The 21,729-nt window shown below is 44.9% G+C and overlaps 1 protein-coding gene across 2 annotated transcripts in view; it reads left to right on the forward strand.

The window, feature by feature from the left end:
* Positions 1–6,744: 6,744 nt before the first annotated feature.
* Positions 6,745–21,729, forward strand: part of LOC139989485 (uncharacterized) — a 264,665-nt gene continuing 249,680 nt past the window's right edge. The window contains exon 1 of one of the 2 annotated variants that reach the window (XM_072007946.1): positions 6,745–9,373. In XM_072007946.1, coding sequence (XP_071864047.1) covers positions 8,696–9,373 — 678 coding nt within the window. In that variant the 5' untranslated portion in view covers positions 6,745–8,695. The remainder of the gene's footprint in view (positions 9,374–21,729) is intronic. The other variant, XM_072007938.1, reaches the window with a different exon arrangement.

Raw genomic sequence — 21,729 nt, forward strand, 5'->3', positions numbered from 1 at the left:
TCGTAAAAACTCAACTCGTGTAAAATTTCACGTAAAAATAATTCTATAGATAGTTGCAAACATACAGTGTTTGTATTTACTCCATAGGAATCGCTGCCTATTCGATAAGCATGACTGCACGCAATAAAAGACAAGAAAGTAAAAACCGTTCGCTAACAGCAAGAAGAATAAAACATAGAAGCTAAAGACCCTCGACTAATAATAAGAATTCTGACACCAGCGGGCAAAACGACTGCTGTCATAGTTGCGAAGCGAAGAAATCGTAAAACGGAAATTCGCCAGGCAGAAAGCACACGAACGTGTTTCGAAAAGTGGAGAAGAGCACGATGCGACGCGTTCGAAAGTGGCGAGGAACACGAGGCACATCGATCGATCCGGCATGGGACGGCCGTCTGGCGTGGAAGAGTGCACGTAGTGTACGCGAAAGAGTAGGCTCGCCTCCTCCAGCGAGAACTGGTAACTGCTGCCGCTATTAAATGCAGACACGAGCGAGCACAGGCCGGAAATTGCCTAATTTCCTGAGTGCGCACGCCGATCCGTCAACCTGACGTGACGGGGACGTAGTTGCACGAACACCGTGACTTTTAATGTCAAGCGTCAAAAGAAACTCGCTGCCAACTATATGGACCAACTTTCGTCTACGTAAACAGGTAGGTCCGCTCGATCGTTCCTCTACGATTCGGTTACCCACGGTTCGATCTTCCGGAACTATGTCAGGCAATTGTGAAAGCATGTAATTTGCCACAACTACAGTTTACACAGGCTTTTTGTTTTTATTTCTGTATAAAACGGCGCACTTCGTTCGCTGGCAAAGGGGAGTTGTTGCAAAGGATTTCATGGGAAATTAATTGTTTAGTTAATAACGTCAAGGCGTATTTGCACGACACGAATTCGATTATAATCGTGCGTAAGATTAATTTTTAGGTCGAGGATACGATATATCATTGTTCTTCGTAATCGTCTATCGTATCTGATATTATTAGCTGTTACCTACTATGTATATCTAGCGAAGAAAATATTATAAGACACGTTGTTAATCCTCTCTGGATCCTTTGTTCCAATGGCTACAACACAAACACATTTATCGATCCTAGATGCCTTTACCAACAACTATCCACACCCAAAATCTGCAAGTACCTACTCGATAAGTCGACGAGCTCGAACTGTTTAAACACAAATTCGAATTTAACAGCCAGCATTACGCATTAATCCGTGGATCGATAATCCGTATGAGGCAACAATGATTAATTAGCGATCACGGAATAGTACCTGTATCAACATTTGGTAAATCCGCGTGCCGTGTACCGCGATACGGATACGACGATGTTTGTTGAGTGAATTCCGCCAAGCGGAATGTATCGAACAGCGACCGACCGGAATGTATCGAGCAGCAAGCCATCCGGTCGATACGCAGTAAGCTCCAACCGCGAGTGGCTATCGAAGGAAAGATTAGGCGTTCGACGTGGGTCGCCGGTGATAGAGAGACTAATCCCGGGACTTAGTGCAGCTCGTGTGAGCAACGGGATAAGGTGACAGTAGATAGGAGAAAAGCCACAATTAAGAGACGTCAATCGCGCGAGAAACGCGTCAAGGTTCGTTTGCACCCACATCGACAGATCGAACAAGATACAAGTATAGGTCGATCCCATTTTCGTTCAAAGCCTCGCGCGCATATTGAATTTAGAACGATTTTCGGCAAACTCTCGGCAAAGATTTTTCGCCAGTTTCATTCGGTTCTCATCTAACATTCTTTTCGTTTCGGGCACTTGGTATTTTATTTCAAGAGACGAGAACGAAGAAATAACATTGAAATCACACGTTGTGGAAACTGAAAAGCGATCGAAGCTTTATTAAATCGAGACATTTACCTACCTACCAACGGAGAAAATAGTTTCTTTCGCTTCGCGGATCTATATCACGAGCCAAGGGTAAAAATCACGTTACACTCGATTAAGAGCGTAGGCTGTAATAAGGAGCTGGAAAGGACTAATTTCTGGCGATTCGTTGAAAATTACGAGCGAGCAAGTCGACGAGATCGGTACGGTTTAGTCAAGGTAAAAGGAAAAGAAACGCGGGACGTTCGATTCGCATAAAAAAGCGCAACTATGCATAATTTTTCCAGTCCAAGTTTTACGAGAACTCGTGCATTTTTAAAAGGCAATTTCAGCGCGCCGATTCCTCCGGCCCTCTCGCCTCGTCTCACCTGCGGCGGCCGCACTTTTCTTTCAGCGAACGGTCATTTTGTTCGAGTAGACGTCCGCGTGGTCACGATCCATGACGAAGAAGCCCCGTAAGGAAATTTATGCGCATAGCCACGAAGGTGTATACCCGAGCTACCGACTAGAACCGAGTGTCCGTGTGGCTGCGTGCGCGCGTCCGCCAAAAGATATTCCGTAACTCGCTCTCCACTCGTTACAAAAGCCGACGCTCGCGATGCTGCTAATGTTACGAGTCAGTCAAAATACGAAACTATTAATTAACGAACCTGTCAAGATGTTATCATTGAACATGTCAAGCGTTTGTGAAATCCGTCTTTCTAAATCCTCCTGCGATCAATATCGTAAGAATTAGAGAATCCGATGTTATAGTTAATAACAATAAACAGCGTGTATTAGACAACATTTGTAAACACTATCTATAGATATTATTTCTTTCTCATCGAACTTAACTAGCGAAACTATGAGAATGCATGGCAAGAGGGCTGTAGAAACTTTAAATTAAGTAGATGTATAGGTTTATACGCAGTTATATTCGATGCCCACCGGTATTGCATCTGTTTCTTACGATTCGATCTCACCGCAAGCTCGGAACCCTGGCGTTACGCAATTCGCACAGAGAGTCGATCTCTTTAAACACTGGAACAAATCGCTGTGTATTTCAGTCAGATATCACACGAAAAGCCAACATTCCTCCCATGAAATTGAACAGAACTCGGACACGGTAACGCGACACGGTGAACGGTATACGCGAGAGAACGGTGCAGCAGCACGTACTACTGCGCAAAAGCGAGAACGTTAATCCAAGGAGGCTGGACACGTTTCTCCTTTGAAGCTCGGCAAAGCAAACAAACAAAGAAATTCCTTTCTATTTGGCCTCCAATTCAGTTCCCGATTCAACATCGGAAATAGCCAACGGCTTGGAATCATTGCTATCCGACAGTCCGGTTCTGCTACATGTCGCTCGTGTGCCGTACAGCCGTACAGCGGCAGACGCGAACCACATGCGCCGTGGACAGCGCACTCGAGTGCTTCCCCCACTAGCAACCGAGTGGGTGGAGCCAGTTATCCCCACCGTGCGACATCTTCCCCTACGACCCCTCCGGTGCTTTCCCCACCACGCGAACGTCCGACCGTGCGATCGTGATCACCGACACAGACGCACCGGCTGAGTCGAGAGGGACAGAGGGACGGTTCGTGTCGTTCGAGAGTCCCCTTCTTTCCCGTGTCGTCCGCTTGCTGTCCTCTGGTACCGGGGATCCACGCCTTCCCACCTTCCCATTGGCTCGATCTGTCCCCGGGCTCTCTGGTGACACACGCCCATTCGCGATCGTTCTCCAGGAAACGGTCGGCAGGATCGACGTTGGTTGCTCCTCGGTGAAAATTCTTCGCGAGATTGCACGTATTTCACCGGTGCGGCGTTTCGCCCGACATCCTTTGACCGCGCCGGCAATTACTGGTTTTCACGGAAGAACAGGGGGTGAGAGGGGACAGAAAAGGGTGATACCTAACGTACACGCCGAGAGCTCGGAATTTTATCGTGCAAACCGTCCTCCGGGCGGAAATTGGAAATTAGATTACTCGGGGAACAACTCGATGCTCGTACACCGCGGTACTGCTCTGCTGGGTATCGTCGGGGAGATTGAGAAACCCAGACTTCGAGAATCCGTCGTGCCGCGAATAGCATCGGTGGTTGCGGACTCTGCTCGGATAACTCATATTGACTGCATATGTATGTACTTACTTGGGTATTCTCTATTTCCTCGTTGTATCGTATAATATGTATCTACCCGTATATTAAAAACGTTTGTACCAAATTTGTATGTGGAAGAGATGGGAATGATATTAGTCGCTTTCGCTAGACATCGTCTCGCAAGTTCAAATTTTGGCATTGACAAGAGACAATTCAGACACGTTGTCAAGCATGGTGTTATGTATTTCACGTAGGTATCAATTTATATTGACACGACTCGATGATATGTTAACGTAATGCAACGACGGAGTAGCTTTCAAATTCGCACGAACAGCCCCGGAAATAGGTCTAATTTTCCGAGGATCTCCGTTACAGCTGGGCGTATCATCGTGTAATCTAAACAAGCCGGTAATCGATGTATGCGTTTGACGTGGGCTTGTTTTTCTTTGCCCTACGATCCGTAGCCCCTCTATTCCCCTTCCAAGTTACGATCGGACAGCTGGGAAGCGTGGCCCGATTGCGTAACGAGGACCCGCGCTCCCCGGCACATGAAATACCATCGTTTTCGCTCGGCTTGTGGGCTATCGCGCGGAAAACCGCGCGTTATCGCCGGACTCGACTGCAGAAACGAGGCTGAAAAATCAACAGCCACGCTTAAAGGTCGCGGCCGAGTTCACCGCGGACATTTTTCGGTCCCGATATGTCACTGTCAACTAGTATCGGTTGCGCTGACGTGTTTCGGTTGCATCGGCGATGGATTTTTCCCTTTTACGTCGCAGTTGCAAGAGATAAGACTCTGAGCGACAGGGATATGGAATAAAGTCGTGACAAAGTTATCGAAAGTAAATTAGCGATTAACGACGATAAATTTGCTAAAAAGATTCCTATCTAATATAAGGAAAGCAAAATTTTATTCTACCACACGGAAATATATATAAAGCGCAGCGTAAGAGATTAAGTTCCTTTAACGCAACTTGATTGAAACGGCAGATCTATCGCATCTTCTATTCAGCTTACGAGATTCGATATGTGCCGGAGAAAAAAAGAAACGGACGGACGACCGAGATGAACGGAAGATGCGACTGCGATAACCACGATGGAAATTGAATTCTCTCACCAGTCATCCTGCTGTGAAAGTACATACGTATACGCATGCCAACCGTTGGGCGATCGATGTCGAGAAAAGGGAACCGAAGGACCTGTCTCTATTGTCTCGAAACCGGAGCACAGGTAAACGCGCGTAAGTACTTACGTCACTCGTCAGTACTGTTGTAATTGAAGAATACACGGGAAACCTTGAACCTACGATAAAAACGATGGGATAACTTAAAATAATAACTATTAAATAATTATCAAATAAAACGAAATAAGAAAGTATTCAGATTCCTGAATGTGACAGCTTTGTTTAATTGTACTAGGGAAGCTTTGCTTCCTTGGTATTACTCGAATCGCGTAGGTACTTTTTAAATAGATAGGTATAAACAGCGTAATGAAAGGGATAGGTAGTTGAATTTCATCGAGCTTTCTTTAGTCCGTTGCGTAACATGCGCGCAAGTCTTAGCGGCTACTTAACGTAGGTTAAGCTCCCATCCACTAGACTGTCGAGGGATGCCCGTTGATCTAGTTAGCGAAATTGGAATTGAAAGCGTGACTGTTCGACATTACGATAATTTATCACTCAAATAAATGTTCGCTCGTGGTGTTCAGCCATATACAAGTATCAATTTACATGACGCAACGGATACGTAATCTGATATATCGTGTAACGGCGCGCACAGAATCGCGAATGGCCGTTCTCATCGAAACAGACGCCGAGGGTAACGCAGAATCGGAAATGATAAATTTCTCTCTTTTACGTGCCACAATTGTAGGTGCTTTCCTTATCGACTACTCACGTCGAACGCTCACCGCAACATCATTTTTAACGCGTTGGTTCTATGCGTTGTTTTATATACATATTCACTACTTTATTAACAATTTCATTACATGTTGTAGACAATGGAACGAGACAGGTACGAAGGTAAATAAATTACATTAAATTAGTTTAGGCGTTCGAATAAGCGACATTTGTTAGTACGAGCTTTAAAGTTGCTTGTCTCTCGTTTATTTCGAGCAAATGGCTATTCCCTTCTTGTTTGCCTTTATATATCTTGCTTATATTAATGCTATATATTATGCTATGCCATATATTAATGATGCTTTAATGGAATGGGAGTGTTCGTTAACCTCTCATGCTCGATATTTCTTTCCGTTAAGTTAGCGCCACTCAGCGAGTAATTACGCGCGGACAAACTCTTCAAATAAAGCAGCTTATTGAATTTATTTGTTACGTACGATTTAGCATGATTCAAATACCAATCTGTCATCGATATTGAAATTAATAATAATTCTGTTTGTGTCCTCGCTTAACCTGTACTGCGTATAACGCGACTCGGTTAACATAGAAATCTAGATCTAGTTACTAGAAAGTTACTTAACGAAATGAAAGAAAAATAGTACTGACCTGTAAATTAGTAAAGATACAGTAAGAACGACAATCTTTATCCTGCTAATTTTGTATCACATTTGTATTCCAAACGTAATCTCTATGCATGTACATATGTATATATATACATTTCGAATATAAGTAGCATACGTACATTAGCCCCGAAGTTGGGCACAGATAATTGTGTACCCTTTTTTATCGACATAGATCGATTAATTGTAACTCTTTGGTACGTAGCGCTACGTAAGACAAAATACCGCGAAGCATAGTTCAGTTTTCCCGCGTCGTGTCCCATGAAAATTGTTTATGCGTTATTCGCGTTCTTCATCGTACGATTACACAGTGTATTTTGTGCATAACCAACGAAGAAGCAAAGGCAGGAATAAGAATGGAAGAAAGGAACGAAGATAGTGGTAGTCAATTGCCCCATTGATATTTACTATGTCCATCTTTTCTAATGGCCAACATAACCTAAAACGCGAGGAACAGGAACATAAAAACTAGTCGAAATGTTAAAGTACCTACGTCTCAAAGAAATTAGAGTATCAGTAACAAAAAGAGGCGAAAAAGACGAGGTTTGGTAAGATAGACAGGTTGGAGTAGGATTGGTTTAAAGAAGCACGGTTTATCGGGAGATGGTAAATGGGCGAAAACACGGCGGAAGAACGCGTAGACACATCGCGAGAAGAAGTAGTAAGCCGTGAATAGAAGTGCGCTGGTAGATTCAACAAAAGGTGAACCCACAAAGTGGATCTAGCCGTATAGGTCTGTAGAAGGCGGGAGGTAGCCGGCCAACTCCGTAGGTAGAGATATATCGGAGCTCGGGCGTATTCGGGCAGGCTCGTGCGTTCCCGCTGGCTGGTGGTGGCCGCGCACCTCCGCCAAGTTTCACGCTGCGTGGAACGAAACTCGTACGCGATCAGCTCGACCGAGGCAATCCGGCATCCTTACGTATGCTCGTTGCGTTCTTGACCGATATGGTGTTCTTCTCCCCGTAATTAGTGACCCTGATCGCGAGATAGAGTCGATCGCGAGAGCTAACACCGCGTGTCGCGTGAAGAGAGCTAGGTTCGATCCCCGGACGGTTCGACCCCCTCTCGCTGTCTGTGACTGAACGAGAGCGAGCACGTCGGTTGCCGCTGGATTCTCGAGGCAGTGTACCGTAAAAAGTTCGCGGAACACGGTGAAAACGCGAGTCGTCCGTTCCTCGCGCGTACGTATATACACGGTGCTTCACGCTCGACGACGTTTCATCGCCTCTCACTATTGGAGAGGGAAAAAGAGAGAATGAAGAGAAGCTCTGAAGCGTGTCTGTATCGTTGACACTCTCCGTTCGTTCGCTCGCGCCGAGAGCTAGCTGCAAGTGACAACCCTCCGGAGGAAAGCCTATCTCCTTCCTGTCCACCGACGCTTAGCAGGACCCTTGCGATTCGATGCGACTCGTACGAGCGACAGTCGACGAATGACGAGAAGGAAAGGGTCCCCGATAGGGCCAGGTAACGATCCGACCAAAGGAAAATCGGAGTCGTAGGCGGGGCCTAAGGTCGGGGACACGTGACACGGAAACTGTCACGCCGCCCTTGTCCTCCCCTCCTTCACCCCCTCCACTCGACCGAAAAGCACCGAGCCAGCTATACGAGCGCTGCTTCTACCAACCGACAGCGTGCCGTCGAACGCTTCTGTTCGTTCGTCGAGTCTTCGCTTCTTTATTTCGATCTGTTCCATCGACCAATTTTTTCACATTGGATATGAAAGCGCACGCTCTGCGATCCAAATGCTCCTGTAAGAACACATGCGTTCGAACGACGCCATCTCGTTTCTCTACGCCTGTCACGTTTAGAATTTTATCAATGACGCATCGGAAGCAGTTTTAACGATACTCCAAAATAAGCAGCAGGTACACTTATACAAATATATGATATTTCGTGACACAAAAAGTGGGAGTCGCTACAACATCGACAGTATCTGAAAGCTGACATATTCGCCTCACTGACGACTCTCTCCTGTCCAACCGCGTGACACCAAGGACGATCATCAAGGATTATGATAATATTTGATTCAAATTCGATCGTAGCTCGCAGTCACGACACTTTCGACGATCAACCTTTTCATTATCCGTAATCCACGTTATTCGACCACGATATTCAACATACCTGGTTTCCTAGTTTCGAATGATGCTCGTTCGAATCAGTGATCGCCATAACACGTCTGTGGTCAGTTTACCGATGGTTCGACCGAGATTCGACGCGGTCGAATTCGCGGTTTGACGCGGGTCACCGCGTCGCCGTGAACGTGCAGAAGATGCAGCAGGGTAGCGTGGGTGACGGGGACTCGGCCCCGAGGAATTCACCGAAAAACTCCAACTTGAGCGACGCCGACGGTCGTATTCGAATTAAAGTCGAAGCGCCGGAATCGACGGAGGTGTTCGACCTTAAACGAGAACCTCAAGACGAGTACCATACAGTCCAGCATGATTACCATTACGACAGAAAACCAATCGTTCCTCCAACGAAGCTCGATGGTAATTCCGAGATCGTCAACCAATGTCAGCCACCACATCAAATTTATCCGCGGCCTGTTACAACTGCACTTCCGAATTCTTATGGATTCCCACATTTTTATGGACCGTCAGCGATGCTGCCTCCGTCGTTTCATGGCGCTAGACCATCTTCGGATCGACCGATTGGGAAGATCGACGAGCATGAGCACGAACAGGAACGTTACAGAGTGCCCGTGTCCAGTGTGGCCACCAGTGACAGTGTTTATCTGCATCATGATTCTCATAGATACGAGATCGGTGATTATCACGGGAAAGGATATTCAGGAATGCCTTATGCCGCGTTTCGGCCTTCGATGCAGCAGCGTACTGCGGTATACGCTAGTCATCATAATAACAGTGGCTATAGGGTTGCGCAGTATCAAAATAGGAAGCGCAAGTGGAGCGGCGCTGCGCTCCGTGGAATGCCGCCGTCGATGCCAGTGAGTTTCCTTTTTTCTTCTTTGCTTTCGATTACTTGCAATTGATCTGGTTTATTGAATCGCCAATGCGTTATATGCAATTCTATTACAAAGAATGAAATATTGTTGCTACTTACTTTTAGCTTCGATAGAGAGATTTAGTTAATGTTAATGTTTTCCGCGTCCCAGTAATCAATAGTTTAATCGTAACGACGTTAGATTTTCTAGAACCAAATAGGATGCGATCGTTATTTTTCTGTAATAAACTAAGCGTTCTAATCCGTCTCTTTTAACTCAACTGGCAAGATTTATCGAAATATACAATTTTGTTTAAATGATACACACTTTTTGGTGGATACAGTTGTAGAGACATATAAAGGAAACGCTGTAACAATTTTTTAATTATGACTATCCACCTATGGTGGTTGCTATCGCATTATCCGAAAACGCAGTTCCTCGTGTCTCGATACTCGTCTACGCGAAGCGCGATCACTTGGTTCGCTGCAGTCCGAAGTGTAACTCGTTAAATATCGACACGCAACCGAAGAATACCTTTTGTCTGAGACGCGGAAGCAGCCGTAATTTTACTTGTGGAAGATTTTTAATTGTATTCGACATTAATAATGCATTGAACGCCACTTTCTTCTGTTCGGAGCTCCGACGCACTGTAAACAAAAGCGAATCGCATTACGTAAGAGAAGCGCGTTTAATCGAATCCGCGGATATTTCACTGACATTCTACATGAACGCGAGGTGGGTAGGCCTGTGGTCCGTTGGCACACACCCAATTTTCGTACCACCCAATTTTAACACAACTATCCAACCAGATTATACGAGTGATTTCTGACTTTTTGTGAAAACGATGCGATGTAATAATACGGCGTAATAATATCCTTGCAACCAACGTGTGAATAATATAACTCGCTACAACGATTACCCTCGTGAACATAATTTGTAATAATCTCTTCGTAATTCTAACCCCAACGTACACAGAAAAGATCGTGAAGTTTTCTTCGATGCTAATTCGCTACAAGCTAGATGTTCGAAACGTATTTTATTTAATTCCAGAATCGAATGAAAAAGCTAGGGCTTGACGCGGAGTTGCTTGATAACATACTGAATTTGCCTGTGATTTTTATACGAGATCGTCGACGAGAAATACGAGAGAAAGTGGCGTGTAACTCGGGTCCAAGGAGGAATCGTTACCGGTCACGACGCGTTATCGTCGCACGACCTGCGAAGAGTGCCCCGGGTTCCTGCTGGTTTTAATGAAATCGAATGAAAGTTGGCGATCGTTCGGTCAAAAATTACGCCGATCCATGGTCGAAATTACAGTGATTACACGCGGCGTGTCGGTTTGGCCCCTCGAGGGGTGGATTCTCTGGCCGAACCCGAACCGGGACGCGGCGAGGCCCATTCAGCGCCGACCGCGCCGATCACGAGCGAGAAACGGCCGACGCGGAACGGTTTGCACAACGATTATTATAATATCGGTGGATTAAAATAGATGCGCGTGTGGCGGACGCGTTTTGCCGGCGACTTCTGGTCTGGCCGCGATCCGCCAGCCAGCGCATTACATATTCTATGGTTATATAATGCGTACGAACAGCGTGGTTACTTTACAAATTACGCCAACAGCGGCACGGCTACCGCACGCTTCGATTAATTCAAATTGCCCGCGCGCTTACCCCGCATGAATTAGCTCGGCGTGCCCTTTTTCCTCCGCCTAATTGAGACCTACGAAACGCGCATAATCTGTAGAAGGAACGTGACTGGAAGTGGGTCGCGATACTCGCGATCGGACGTTCCTTTGGGTCAAAGGATAACCGAATCGCTCGATCGCGCAACGTCCGCTTCGACGTATCTACGATCTATACGCACGTGTTCGTGTTCCGTTTGTTTGTTGCTTTGCTTTATCTGCTCGTGAAATTTTTATCTACGATGTCTATCACGGGTCATTGATGGAACGAGTTCCTACGACATCCGCATCCTCGTATTCTCGTGGAAAAAATCGAGTTACTCAATTTGCACTAACTTAACTCCGCGCTATCCCAGCTTTCCATTTTTACCGATTTTAATTGGTCTCCGGGTTTATCACGCGACCAGACCAGCGTGTTTCTCGACGCAAAGAGAAATTACAGCCAACGGCTCCAGAAAACGAGAATGAACTACGAGCTGGTGTCCGTTTAGGCGCCCAATGATGGTGAAATCACGCCAAATCGGGCCGAGGCGCGACTCTAGCTGTTCTGTCGACCACTTCCGCGCCGAATTTGTCCAGCCTGGATGCAACCAAGGTTCTCTCATCTGCATACCGTTTCCTCTCTCTAACGATCGTTCATCTTCCGCGCCGGGACGCACGCACCTGTATCGAGATAACGCGGCGTAACGTATACCCGCGGCGAATAAGGGCATTGAATCGAAGCCGATCCCTACGGCTTTCCTCGGGCTAGCTCGCTCGCGGACTACCGCGGATCGGTCTATAAATTTCGTACCGGGAAATCGTGCACCTGCGGCCGCACTCCTCCGAATCGAACGAGATCGAAATGGAATCTGTTTCTGCGAGTGCAACGATCCAGGAGATTGCGGGACTTTTGTCCTGGCGCGTTCGTTATTCATACGTTTTAGTTGGAAAGTACAGTGTAAAGTAAAATGCAGAATATGGTAGAACTAACGCGTGTAGGCTAATAACTAATAACTAAGCGTGGAACTAATTTCATTTTACAAACAGACTGCTTATATAATAGTAAAGGCGTAGAGAGAGTGTAAAGCAGTGGTTAGAGGGAAGAGTAAAATATACATATAAGGTAAAGAAGAAAAATGAGAGAAACATAAATCCTTCACCTAATTTTTAGATTTTATACGCGATGCTGTACACACATCCAGCTTGTTTATATATTTTACGGAAAGTTCGCTGGAAATGTGCGACTAATTAGCAAACACAATTAATTTGTTCGGAAACTTGCGCAGCGACCACGTCGTACGTATAACACTATATAACGATTATTTTTGCTTCCGCGAGACATAATACTGTATGCATCGAATTATGAAGCAAGACGCAGTTATCGCGTTGCGAGTCACCATAAACGAGATAAAACATACACTTTCAAAGAAATAAGAAATATTTTTTCACGCATTCGTTTCAATCATTCGCACGCATACTAAGCACTCGTTTTATATTCGATATTTGAGAAATTAAAATATGTTTTGTATGCCTAAAATTTAAAGCACAGGAGAATGGAATTATATACCCCTGGAAGATAAAAAAAAAAAAAAAAAAAAAAAATACAGGTACAATGTAAGCACTCGACTTCGGATAACGAAATATCTTTCTTTTCTATTAAATCTGGGCTACGACCTAATATCGATACAACGGTTCGTTAAACGCGAAATATATATAGGTATAGTGTACACGAGCTATCGACAGTTTATTCGGAAAGTCGTGAGATAATCGGAATTCCAGCAGATCCAAAAGTAACGAGAGATGGAAGCAGCACGCTTCCTCAGAGAGATGTACTTTATCCGTGCATACATTTACGCGGACATTGAAGCGCGCAGCCGGTGCAACAACTTGTCAGTCGGCGCGTACCGAAAAGGTTAAAGGCTGCCGGAGATGAGTTATATAGTCAATTGGAATCGATCACGAGTCACCAGGCATTACCGTTGTTCCCTATCGATCCCGTTACGGGGCATGGGACGCCCACTTAATAATTTCGTTACGGCCAAGGAACCTGTGTAACATTCAATCTCAACTATTGTGCCGTCAATAAAGAGGATTACGGAAGTACAACTGGAACTCGTTTTACGGGGCCAACGACAGTTAGTTCGCCTTTTCTCCTCGCGAATCTACCCTCTTGTTCGATTTTCATAATCATATTATATATACCTGCGTCTAATTAGGTATGCCACTAACTGTAAAACATCGTGCGGCGCGTACAAATCGAACTCGCTGGTTGATACGTCGAATAAAATCATCTATTCTCGGGCCGCGACTCGTAACTTGTACGTAACTCGTACAGTTTGCATCGTGTAAATAACGCGGTGATGAATATTCATCGGATGTTTCGCAATTACGACTGATATACTTCAATCGGCGATAAATTAGAGGAAGCGTTTTGTAACTTTGGTTCATATCAGCTGCGCGATATTTAACGCGAAACCGCGTCAATTTCCAAATAACATCGTGAATAGATCGAAACGAGGAAAGAATTACGTAGGTTGGCGCGGATGGGCCGGGACCCGGAGCGATTCCGCTCGCCAGATGCGATTTACAAGCCGTGGGCCCAAACGGAACGCGTTTTTCTACCTGGACCCTGTCCAATTGGCCGCAGCACATGGCGCTGCGTGATGCGCGCGATTCGCCTCGTCTCGTATCCACGCGAAAACAAGCTTGTGCAACGCGCTTTCGCCAAGCTTTAATTGAGTCGACGAGGAGAAAGTTTTTTTTATGCTCACGATCCAGAGCAAAAAGAAATACAGGGATCGTTCATGGTTAACGAAGAGACTCTATAATCCTGGGGATACAGTATGTGTTTCTACTAAGTTCGGTAGATACGTTTTACATGGTATTCCAAAATATTGGATTTACGTTTCAAAATCACGTCGTAATATGTTTGTATGGGGTGTCTCGAAGTTGAGCTGGAATGCGTTAAACTAGACACAAGTAAGTAACGGGTTTGTGTGAACGAGTTGATGCATCGAGGAAGAACGAAGAACTGGACAACGATGTTTGGATACAGTTAGACAAGCATCTAATATGTTGCGCATGATAGATGATGATAGAGGTTAGGTAGACGTTATTCTCCAAGATGGATAGGGAAGATCTGATTCTTTAGTCTGGGGATATTATACAACTTTGATATTGTCGTTCGTTATGTACTGGGAGTTTTAAACACACGAGCAGTTGACTAGGACACAGTCAATGCCAGAGATTTATAGACTAATATATTCGTATAACGACGTAGGAATCACGTTCACAATGGCGAATAATGCTTTGAAAAGTAAAACTAAACGAACGTACTGTAGCTCTTCTTACGTTTATATCGATTCGTCGATCAGTTAGATAAGAGCGCTAACGAGGAGTCTGACGTCGATTAAAAATGTATCGAGCAAAACGTTAGAGGTATAGCAGGTAATATTATTCGTGATTATAGTGCATTCTCTATTATTTACCTATTTCGTTTCACTTGCAAGTGAATGAGAAACGGTATCTGATGATTCACTTTATAGCCAAACTTTACCTGCCTACTATTGTGCTACTGAGTAGTCGAACCATTTCATTCGACGATTAGATAGTTATTCCTCTCGAAATCAACGTAACCGCGACATAGTAACGAACTACGTCCACGGTAATTTTGTGCTTTGTACCGGTCGATTCACAGCCGGGCCGTGATTCTGACATAAAAAACGATGCCGCGGTACTCTGCGGCTCTGAGTTCCATTGTGCCGGCCTCCGGCGGAGGCTGCACGCTTTTCATCGTTAACAAGCATGCTAGACAACGTTTGTTCGCTGCCACTCGGCGGGGAGCACGCTGCAACTTTTCTGCCGTGACGATCGTCCGAAGAATCCGGAATTGCGAACCGCTCCGGCTTTTCTGGATCGTAAAGCGATTTAAGTGCGCGCGGCGAGCCTCGCGAACGTCCGTAGAAGCGGACGTATGCGGATGAGACGACGAAAAACGACACACCGCGTGACTTTCTGTTTTCCAATGTAAAACGTTGCTGTTGGAACACTGCTCTAACCGTAACTCGTGGCAAGAACTCGAATAGCAGCGGAGTTTATTTATGGTTTTTCTTCTAGTTCGTATTTTCTGGGTCAAAAGTACAGACGCGCTATTTAACGAACTAAATATTAAACGGTAGAAATAATGTATTCCTGGAAAGATCTTCAATCAATGGTCCGTAAAGATCAAAATGATTAATTGCTAAAGATCGTTCGATTCACGAAGTATCGAAACATCGGTCTACTTTCTTAATTGCGAATCTCGTATGTAATTTCGTGACGTTAATGTAAACATTACTACAAAATCAGGTCGTGTCTTGATGAAGGTATTTAGTAGCGCTTACGTGTGTTTCCATTGAGGATCGTCGAGTTAACGACAAGCGGCTCGCGACAAAAAGCGTGCACAGCGTTATTACCGCGAAACCCGGCATCCCGATGATACGGTGCGGAGCTGCCAGTTTACGCTCGTTCGCACGGCATCCCCCTTCGATACGGCGCGCAATCGCGTGGCTCTACGTGTCACTTTGTAGCGCATGAATAATTAATGGCCAACGTTTATTTTCCGTGCCGCTTTACGGCCCCGTTTTTTCATTTTCCTCTTTGGCTTCTGGCAAATACCGGATCGGCCGACAACGCATTTCCGCCTCGGGAAAAAACCACGCGACTGATTCGCCTGATTGCATCCGTGTAATCGCCATAATTTCGTTTTGCGTGAACGTTGCTACGCCTTAATCGTATCACTTTCTGCCTCTATTATGTCATTTTCTTAATGAGGTAATCTTCGCATCTTACAAATTCACGATGAATTTCTTTTGACACGTTGATTCTCACCTTTCTTTCAATTCTGAGACGTGTCCGCTAATTAACTCTTTCGGTAGTCTTAAACGTCGTTTTAGGAAGTTAATTTTGTTCTTAATAAGAGAACGTAGATTACGTGATTTAAACATCTTACGTGTACTATAAGCTGTTTAGCATGTTGCGTATCACGTATTAATGGAATTGAATGGCAAACAAATATTTACGTTTATAAGAAATTGAAGAACCGGTTGAACTTAAAGTATCTGTCTATTAAAAGCAAGAAAATCGGATCGGAGAAGACCAAACGAACCAACGTAGACAATTTCATCGCACAAACGGTTCTATATGTATCCGGAAGATTCGCTTCGGATAATCGAAATGTAACCGCGAGGCAGGATATATCGAGCTAGGTGAAGGGGGATGGTTACGTACTTGCACGTATTCCACCTTCAGTGAAAGTAATAAAGTGTACCGTTCTCCTAATTACACGAATTTTTGTCGAGAAACAAGCACATCTGTCGTAAACATCCGCCGCAAGATAACGACGCTATCGTGCAACATTAGTACTGCAATAAAAACCAAGCTCCGCATTAATCCTATCTAAAATTGCATCCTACGAGAAAGAAAGTAACTCCTCCTTGGTCGTGGCAGGAATTTATTTGGCAAAACGATACAGGAGATCGGCATTACTCCTCTGCTCGAAGACTATCGCCACCCTTTCTGCAAACAACCGGCACGTTAAGTGGAGTTAATGAAAAAACGGTGCAGTTCTTGAGGAATACGGCCCGTCTCTCGAATGGAAATCATCCGTTACACGGCTCAAGCGGCAATTCAGCGTGTGGTAGCCGAAAAAGTGGGTAGGTAGACAACAACCCCCACGTCGTTATTAAAGGACGAGACGTTGGCTGTGGACAGGCGAGCGATAGGGCGCGTGCGCGGAGAAACCGCAACCCCGAAGCCGCACGCTAATTATTTATTCTTTGTTATGCTTTCCTTCTTCGTGTGGCATGGCGTGGCATGGCGTGACGATTCTCTTTCTTCCTGTCGCCACGTAAGTACAATTCGCCTCCACTTTTCGTTCGTTCTATTCTTCGGACGCCTGTCGTCTAATGGCTTTTCCGGTCTTCTTTTCGAGCCGAGATTGCCGACCAAATGTCTCCTATGGTTCTTAGAGCGGCATAGACAAAGACGACTTCTCTTCTTCTTATTGCCAGTCGCTATTTATCGAAGTTTGTAGGAACGTCGTGGATGATTTTTGCGTTTCGATCTTTTCAACGGTTTCGAAGGAAGCTCGGATTTGCTTTGTTCCGTTTACGCGAGAAATTTGTAATGGTAATGCGCGAGACGCAGCGATGAGATCTACTGCGATGAAGTAGGTACATCACGGATGACTGCGCGTAATTGCAAGAAAAAAAGGAAAAAGATAATTCAGTTTCATGCAAATGCGACACGTCGTTAGGTTGAAAATTGTCTTGAGCCGATGCGACCGGATGGATCGTTTTCTCCGATTCGTTGGCGTATCGACCGCCTTGAACTTAATCCCCACGGAAGGAAACACACGGCGCATAATTACATCTCAATATCGTCGAATTAAATTTCAAAATCCTTGGAATATCCTTCTGCCGGTCATTATTCACGGCAATTATCATTAATTTACTATCTGTGGCAAATAGTAATTAAGTTTTTGTTCCGAGCTCGTGGATCGGACAAACATATGTCGATACGCTCGTACGCGAGATCACTGTGCATTTTCCCATATGTATTTTTCTCAATTACGAAATTTTTTCTTCGTTTCTTCTTCCTCTCCACGTGAAACGTCTCCCCGATGAGCCAGTGGCCGGACGGATCGGCAGCGAGGTGAGACCTCGCGGAAATTCCGTGAGGACCCGCGCATTCCTTCAGGATCGATCGACACGCACGAATATTTTCACATAACACGGAGAATTCTATCGTGCCTGTCTATCGTGCCCGGCATTGATGAACACCACGACGTCATACGGGATCACGCGAACACGTGTCTCGATGCTTTAACCGCGTGTAAATGCTGCTCTCGAGGGACGAGTACTTGTCTATGGGTGACAGGTTGCGTTTCGATAGTGAACTATGATATTTTCCTTCTTTCTTTTCTAAGGAGTTTATATTCTAACAAATAATTTTCATATTAAATCTACTTCCGCATTGTAACATATCACACTGTCCATGTCGAACGTTACGCTTCCTTGTAAACTGTAAATTTCTATTTTTGGAAAGTACATTCACCGACCCAAAAAGTTAAAGGTTAACGAGCCAACACTTACATTAAGCACTTATCTGCTCGCTTCGGAGATACCAGATTAAGTACCAACAGGAAGACACAGAACCCTCATAGAATATGGACAAAAACCTACATCTTATTGATCACTGTCATTCAGTGGAAATAAAAACGTTGGTTCGAGCGAACGGTTTCGTGGTTGAAAAACGTTCTCGAGTTTTGCCCATCGACTTCCTTTCTCTTTGCCGACTTATACGTACTTATCGTAAATATATACCTAATTCTATTTACAGTTAATAACGTAGGAGGCTGGATGGAAAGTGTCCTTTCGAGGAACGTTCCTGTAATATCGGCTTGAATATCGACGACACGATTTCTTTTCGTAGAAAATTTTGCTCTGTAAGATCAGGGACGCTCGAATAATTTTGAAATTAGACAAAAACTTCATGATTTTACGGAGAATATTATTTTCGTAATCGATTTGATTTCTTGTCTAAGAAACGTAAATGGGAAAAATTGAATTTTAGAAGAGAACGAAGTTAGTCCTTTACGATATAACTAACTGATAAAACCACTGTACTTAAATATGTAAAAAAAAAATGAAATAGTCTTTCCACGGGTTTGATAAATTTGTCCGTAAAGAAGTTAATGGAGGCTTATCTTCTTCCGCAAAACGGTGTCCGCCTCGAAAAGGGTGCTTCGCGTTCGAGCACCATGGACAATGCACGTTACATTGATTCTTTACGAGGCCACTTAGATAGCGGCGGCGTTGTAAGCGCACATTGAACGTTATTGTAATGCGGGTAACGTTGCACACCGACGCCGATTATGTTACAAAGACACGGAACGGCCGCTTACCGGCTTAGCCTACCACGCTTTACGATCGCTGACACCTACCGACCCGCCAGCGATCGTCGGTATTATGATCATGGCCATTAAAGTAATTGATGCTATTTAGAGGAGATACGCTTCTCGTACAAGTTGACCCCGTGACATCGAGAACCGCGTCGCGTGAATGATTTCGATTTAAATAATTTCGACCGAGGATCATTCTGATCGCGTTTTCGCACGAACGGAACAAGTTTCCACGTCTAAGCTTCTTTGTTTATATGCATTGCAGGTTGCTAGTACGAGAACGGTGTAGCGAGTTTATAGTCGTTGGAATAGAATGCCGATGCACGATACTGCTAGGATTTCGTGTCATTTTTATAATCTTTCGACTATTTTTCATTCCTGTTTCTCTTTAGAAAATTGTCTAATCTTGAGAAAATTGATCCTTCGATAGATAGCCACGAGGAATAAGAAAAACAGTGATATAAACAACATTAAACGTGGATGGCATTTCTATTTCAAGTTTCTGTCAAAGTATTTAACAAAAATTACATTTCCAATTGTAAAAATTGAATTTGTCAAAATATATCCTCGAAAGAAAGGAAGGACTCTTTCATCGAACAATTCCGGTTGCTGAACGCACAAGCAGGATCTCGATTCTCGATGGCACGACACGACGGTCCACTTCTCACCGTAACGAGCAGATATGGTGACTGGTCAAACACGACCCAGTGATTCTTTATGGGCCCATTAAACGCTCTCGGACTCATAGTCGCGTGGTAAACATTATTATAATCCGACTAGCGTGGCAGGGCCGTGCCGATTACTTTACAAAGGCACGAAGCGACTGCTTTAGGGTCGCGATTCCGCTTTACGATCGCTGACACCTAGCCTTGGTCGAAGCGGATCGCGTACGCGCGCGCGATCGCTCTCAGATATTACGAGCTCGAATATTAAAGTAATTGATGCCACCATAAAACACGAAACAGCGGTGTCTCTGCCGGTTCCTCGCCTCGGATCGCCCCGCGGTGCTCGATTTAACGCGCCAATATTTTTTCCGCGCCCTTTCGTGGAACCTGATGTGTGGATATCGACGCTTGTTTCCTGGCTAAACGCCTGTTATTATTTGTGCCAAGATTTTTCATCCGCTGCCCGACCATTATTCGTTTCCTTTTTTATTTTTCCAAAAGACTGTTTGCAAGTCAACTGGATTTTATATTCTGCAAGAAATATTTCTGCAATAGTTGTTTCACGCGCAATACTATTCTTCTGTTCCGTTTAATGTTTCATTCAACTTATATTTATTCTTTTTACGTTCGAACAATGTAGATATTTATGCATTTAACATACGATTAAGATTAATAGTTTCGAAGTCTATGATTTATAAAGCAGCCAAGTTAATTTGAATTGGCTACATAATGTAAGTATAGAGATACACAGCGTGTACCATCATCAGATATTCATGTCGATTGGAGTATTTATATCAATTGCAGATCGATAGCCCAACTAGTACATTTAATTCGTTCGCTTCCGATATATCCGTCGCTGTCATCAGTCGTACACCTTCTCCCATGATTCCTTTGGCTGCTACCGTGGCTGCTATATTTAGAAGACGGATTCTCCCTACGGAGTTCATTCTTCCCGACGTGGCGAGGGGTTCTTTGTTGGCGTCAAACGTGCTCGCGTCGTATATGAACGTCGATTAACCCTTCGCCAGATAAAGTGGAAGGTATACCGCCGATACCCTCTTTGAGACTATAATGTTTTTCAGCGATCGTCGTTGCGCAATTTACTTGGATTTTTAGCGTAGACAGCGTAGGTATATTTAATCTTTTTCTGTGTGAGTATATGCGAGCTATAAGAATTTGTTTTTTTTTTTTACTTCCAAACGATAATAACTTCGTAGCTTATAACGTTTGCAATTACACAATTAGTTATCGATCGCTATTTGAAACGCCGATCGCGAACTTGTACCTTGATAAAACTAACAAATGTACGCAATTAAATGTAACAAGTTAGTTCATACTTGCCACGCTGCCTGAAACGAAGCAATTGCAAATTATCACTGGCATCTTAAAACACGAAAAGTATCACACCGTACGAAGTGTAGAACTCGTACAGCGGTAGACTTAAACGTTTCACCGGGAGGGTTGGCGCTTCTTCGCGCGGCGGAATAATAATTTCTGATCTCCGCGAGTCGGTCGGAACGACTTCATCTCCCCGGGGCCGGTGTTCATCGCGACAATGTCTACCCCGCGGAGGCGCGCTGTAGCCGGAGGATTTAAGGAGCGGGTAGATCGCGTAGGCGGCTGCCTGCGGCCCGGTGTAAACCGAGCTTTACGGCGCTCGTGGCCCCGTCGATCGTGAGATCGTATTAGAGCGGCGCGTCGGCGCCGAGTTTGGCTTAGGTCGATGCTGCGTGTCGAGGGGTGTCGAGGGGCCAAGAATTGTGCCCTTCTTCTCGGTGTATACTCGAGGGTAGGAAGAAAAGGGACAAAGAAATCGAGAGGAGGATCGTATATACGGTACGCGAAAGAAAGGTAGAAGGGAGAAGAAATAAAGAGAAATATAGAGTTAATGGGAGAGACGGAGAAATAGATCGAAGGAGGAAGGTAAGAGGCGAGAGACAAGAGAGAGAAAGAGAGGATCGAAGGGCACATGGAAGGAACAGCGTGTAACGATGTATCAAGCTGTTGCGCCCCTGGCGTGTCCGGCAATGGTGGATCGTCGCTTTGAGCTGGACCGCGCCGCTTCGGCTCTGCATCATGCCTTTACACG

This window comes from Bombus fervidus, chromosome 1 (assembly GCF_041682495.2).
Source record: "Bombus fervidus isolate BK054 chromosome 1, iyBomFerv1, whole genome shotgun sequence".
NCBI lineage: Eukaryota > Metazoa > Arthropoda > Insecta > Hymenoptera > Apidae > Bombus > Bombus fervidus.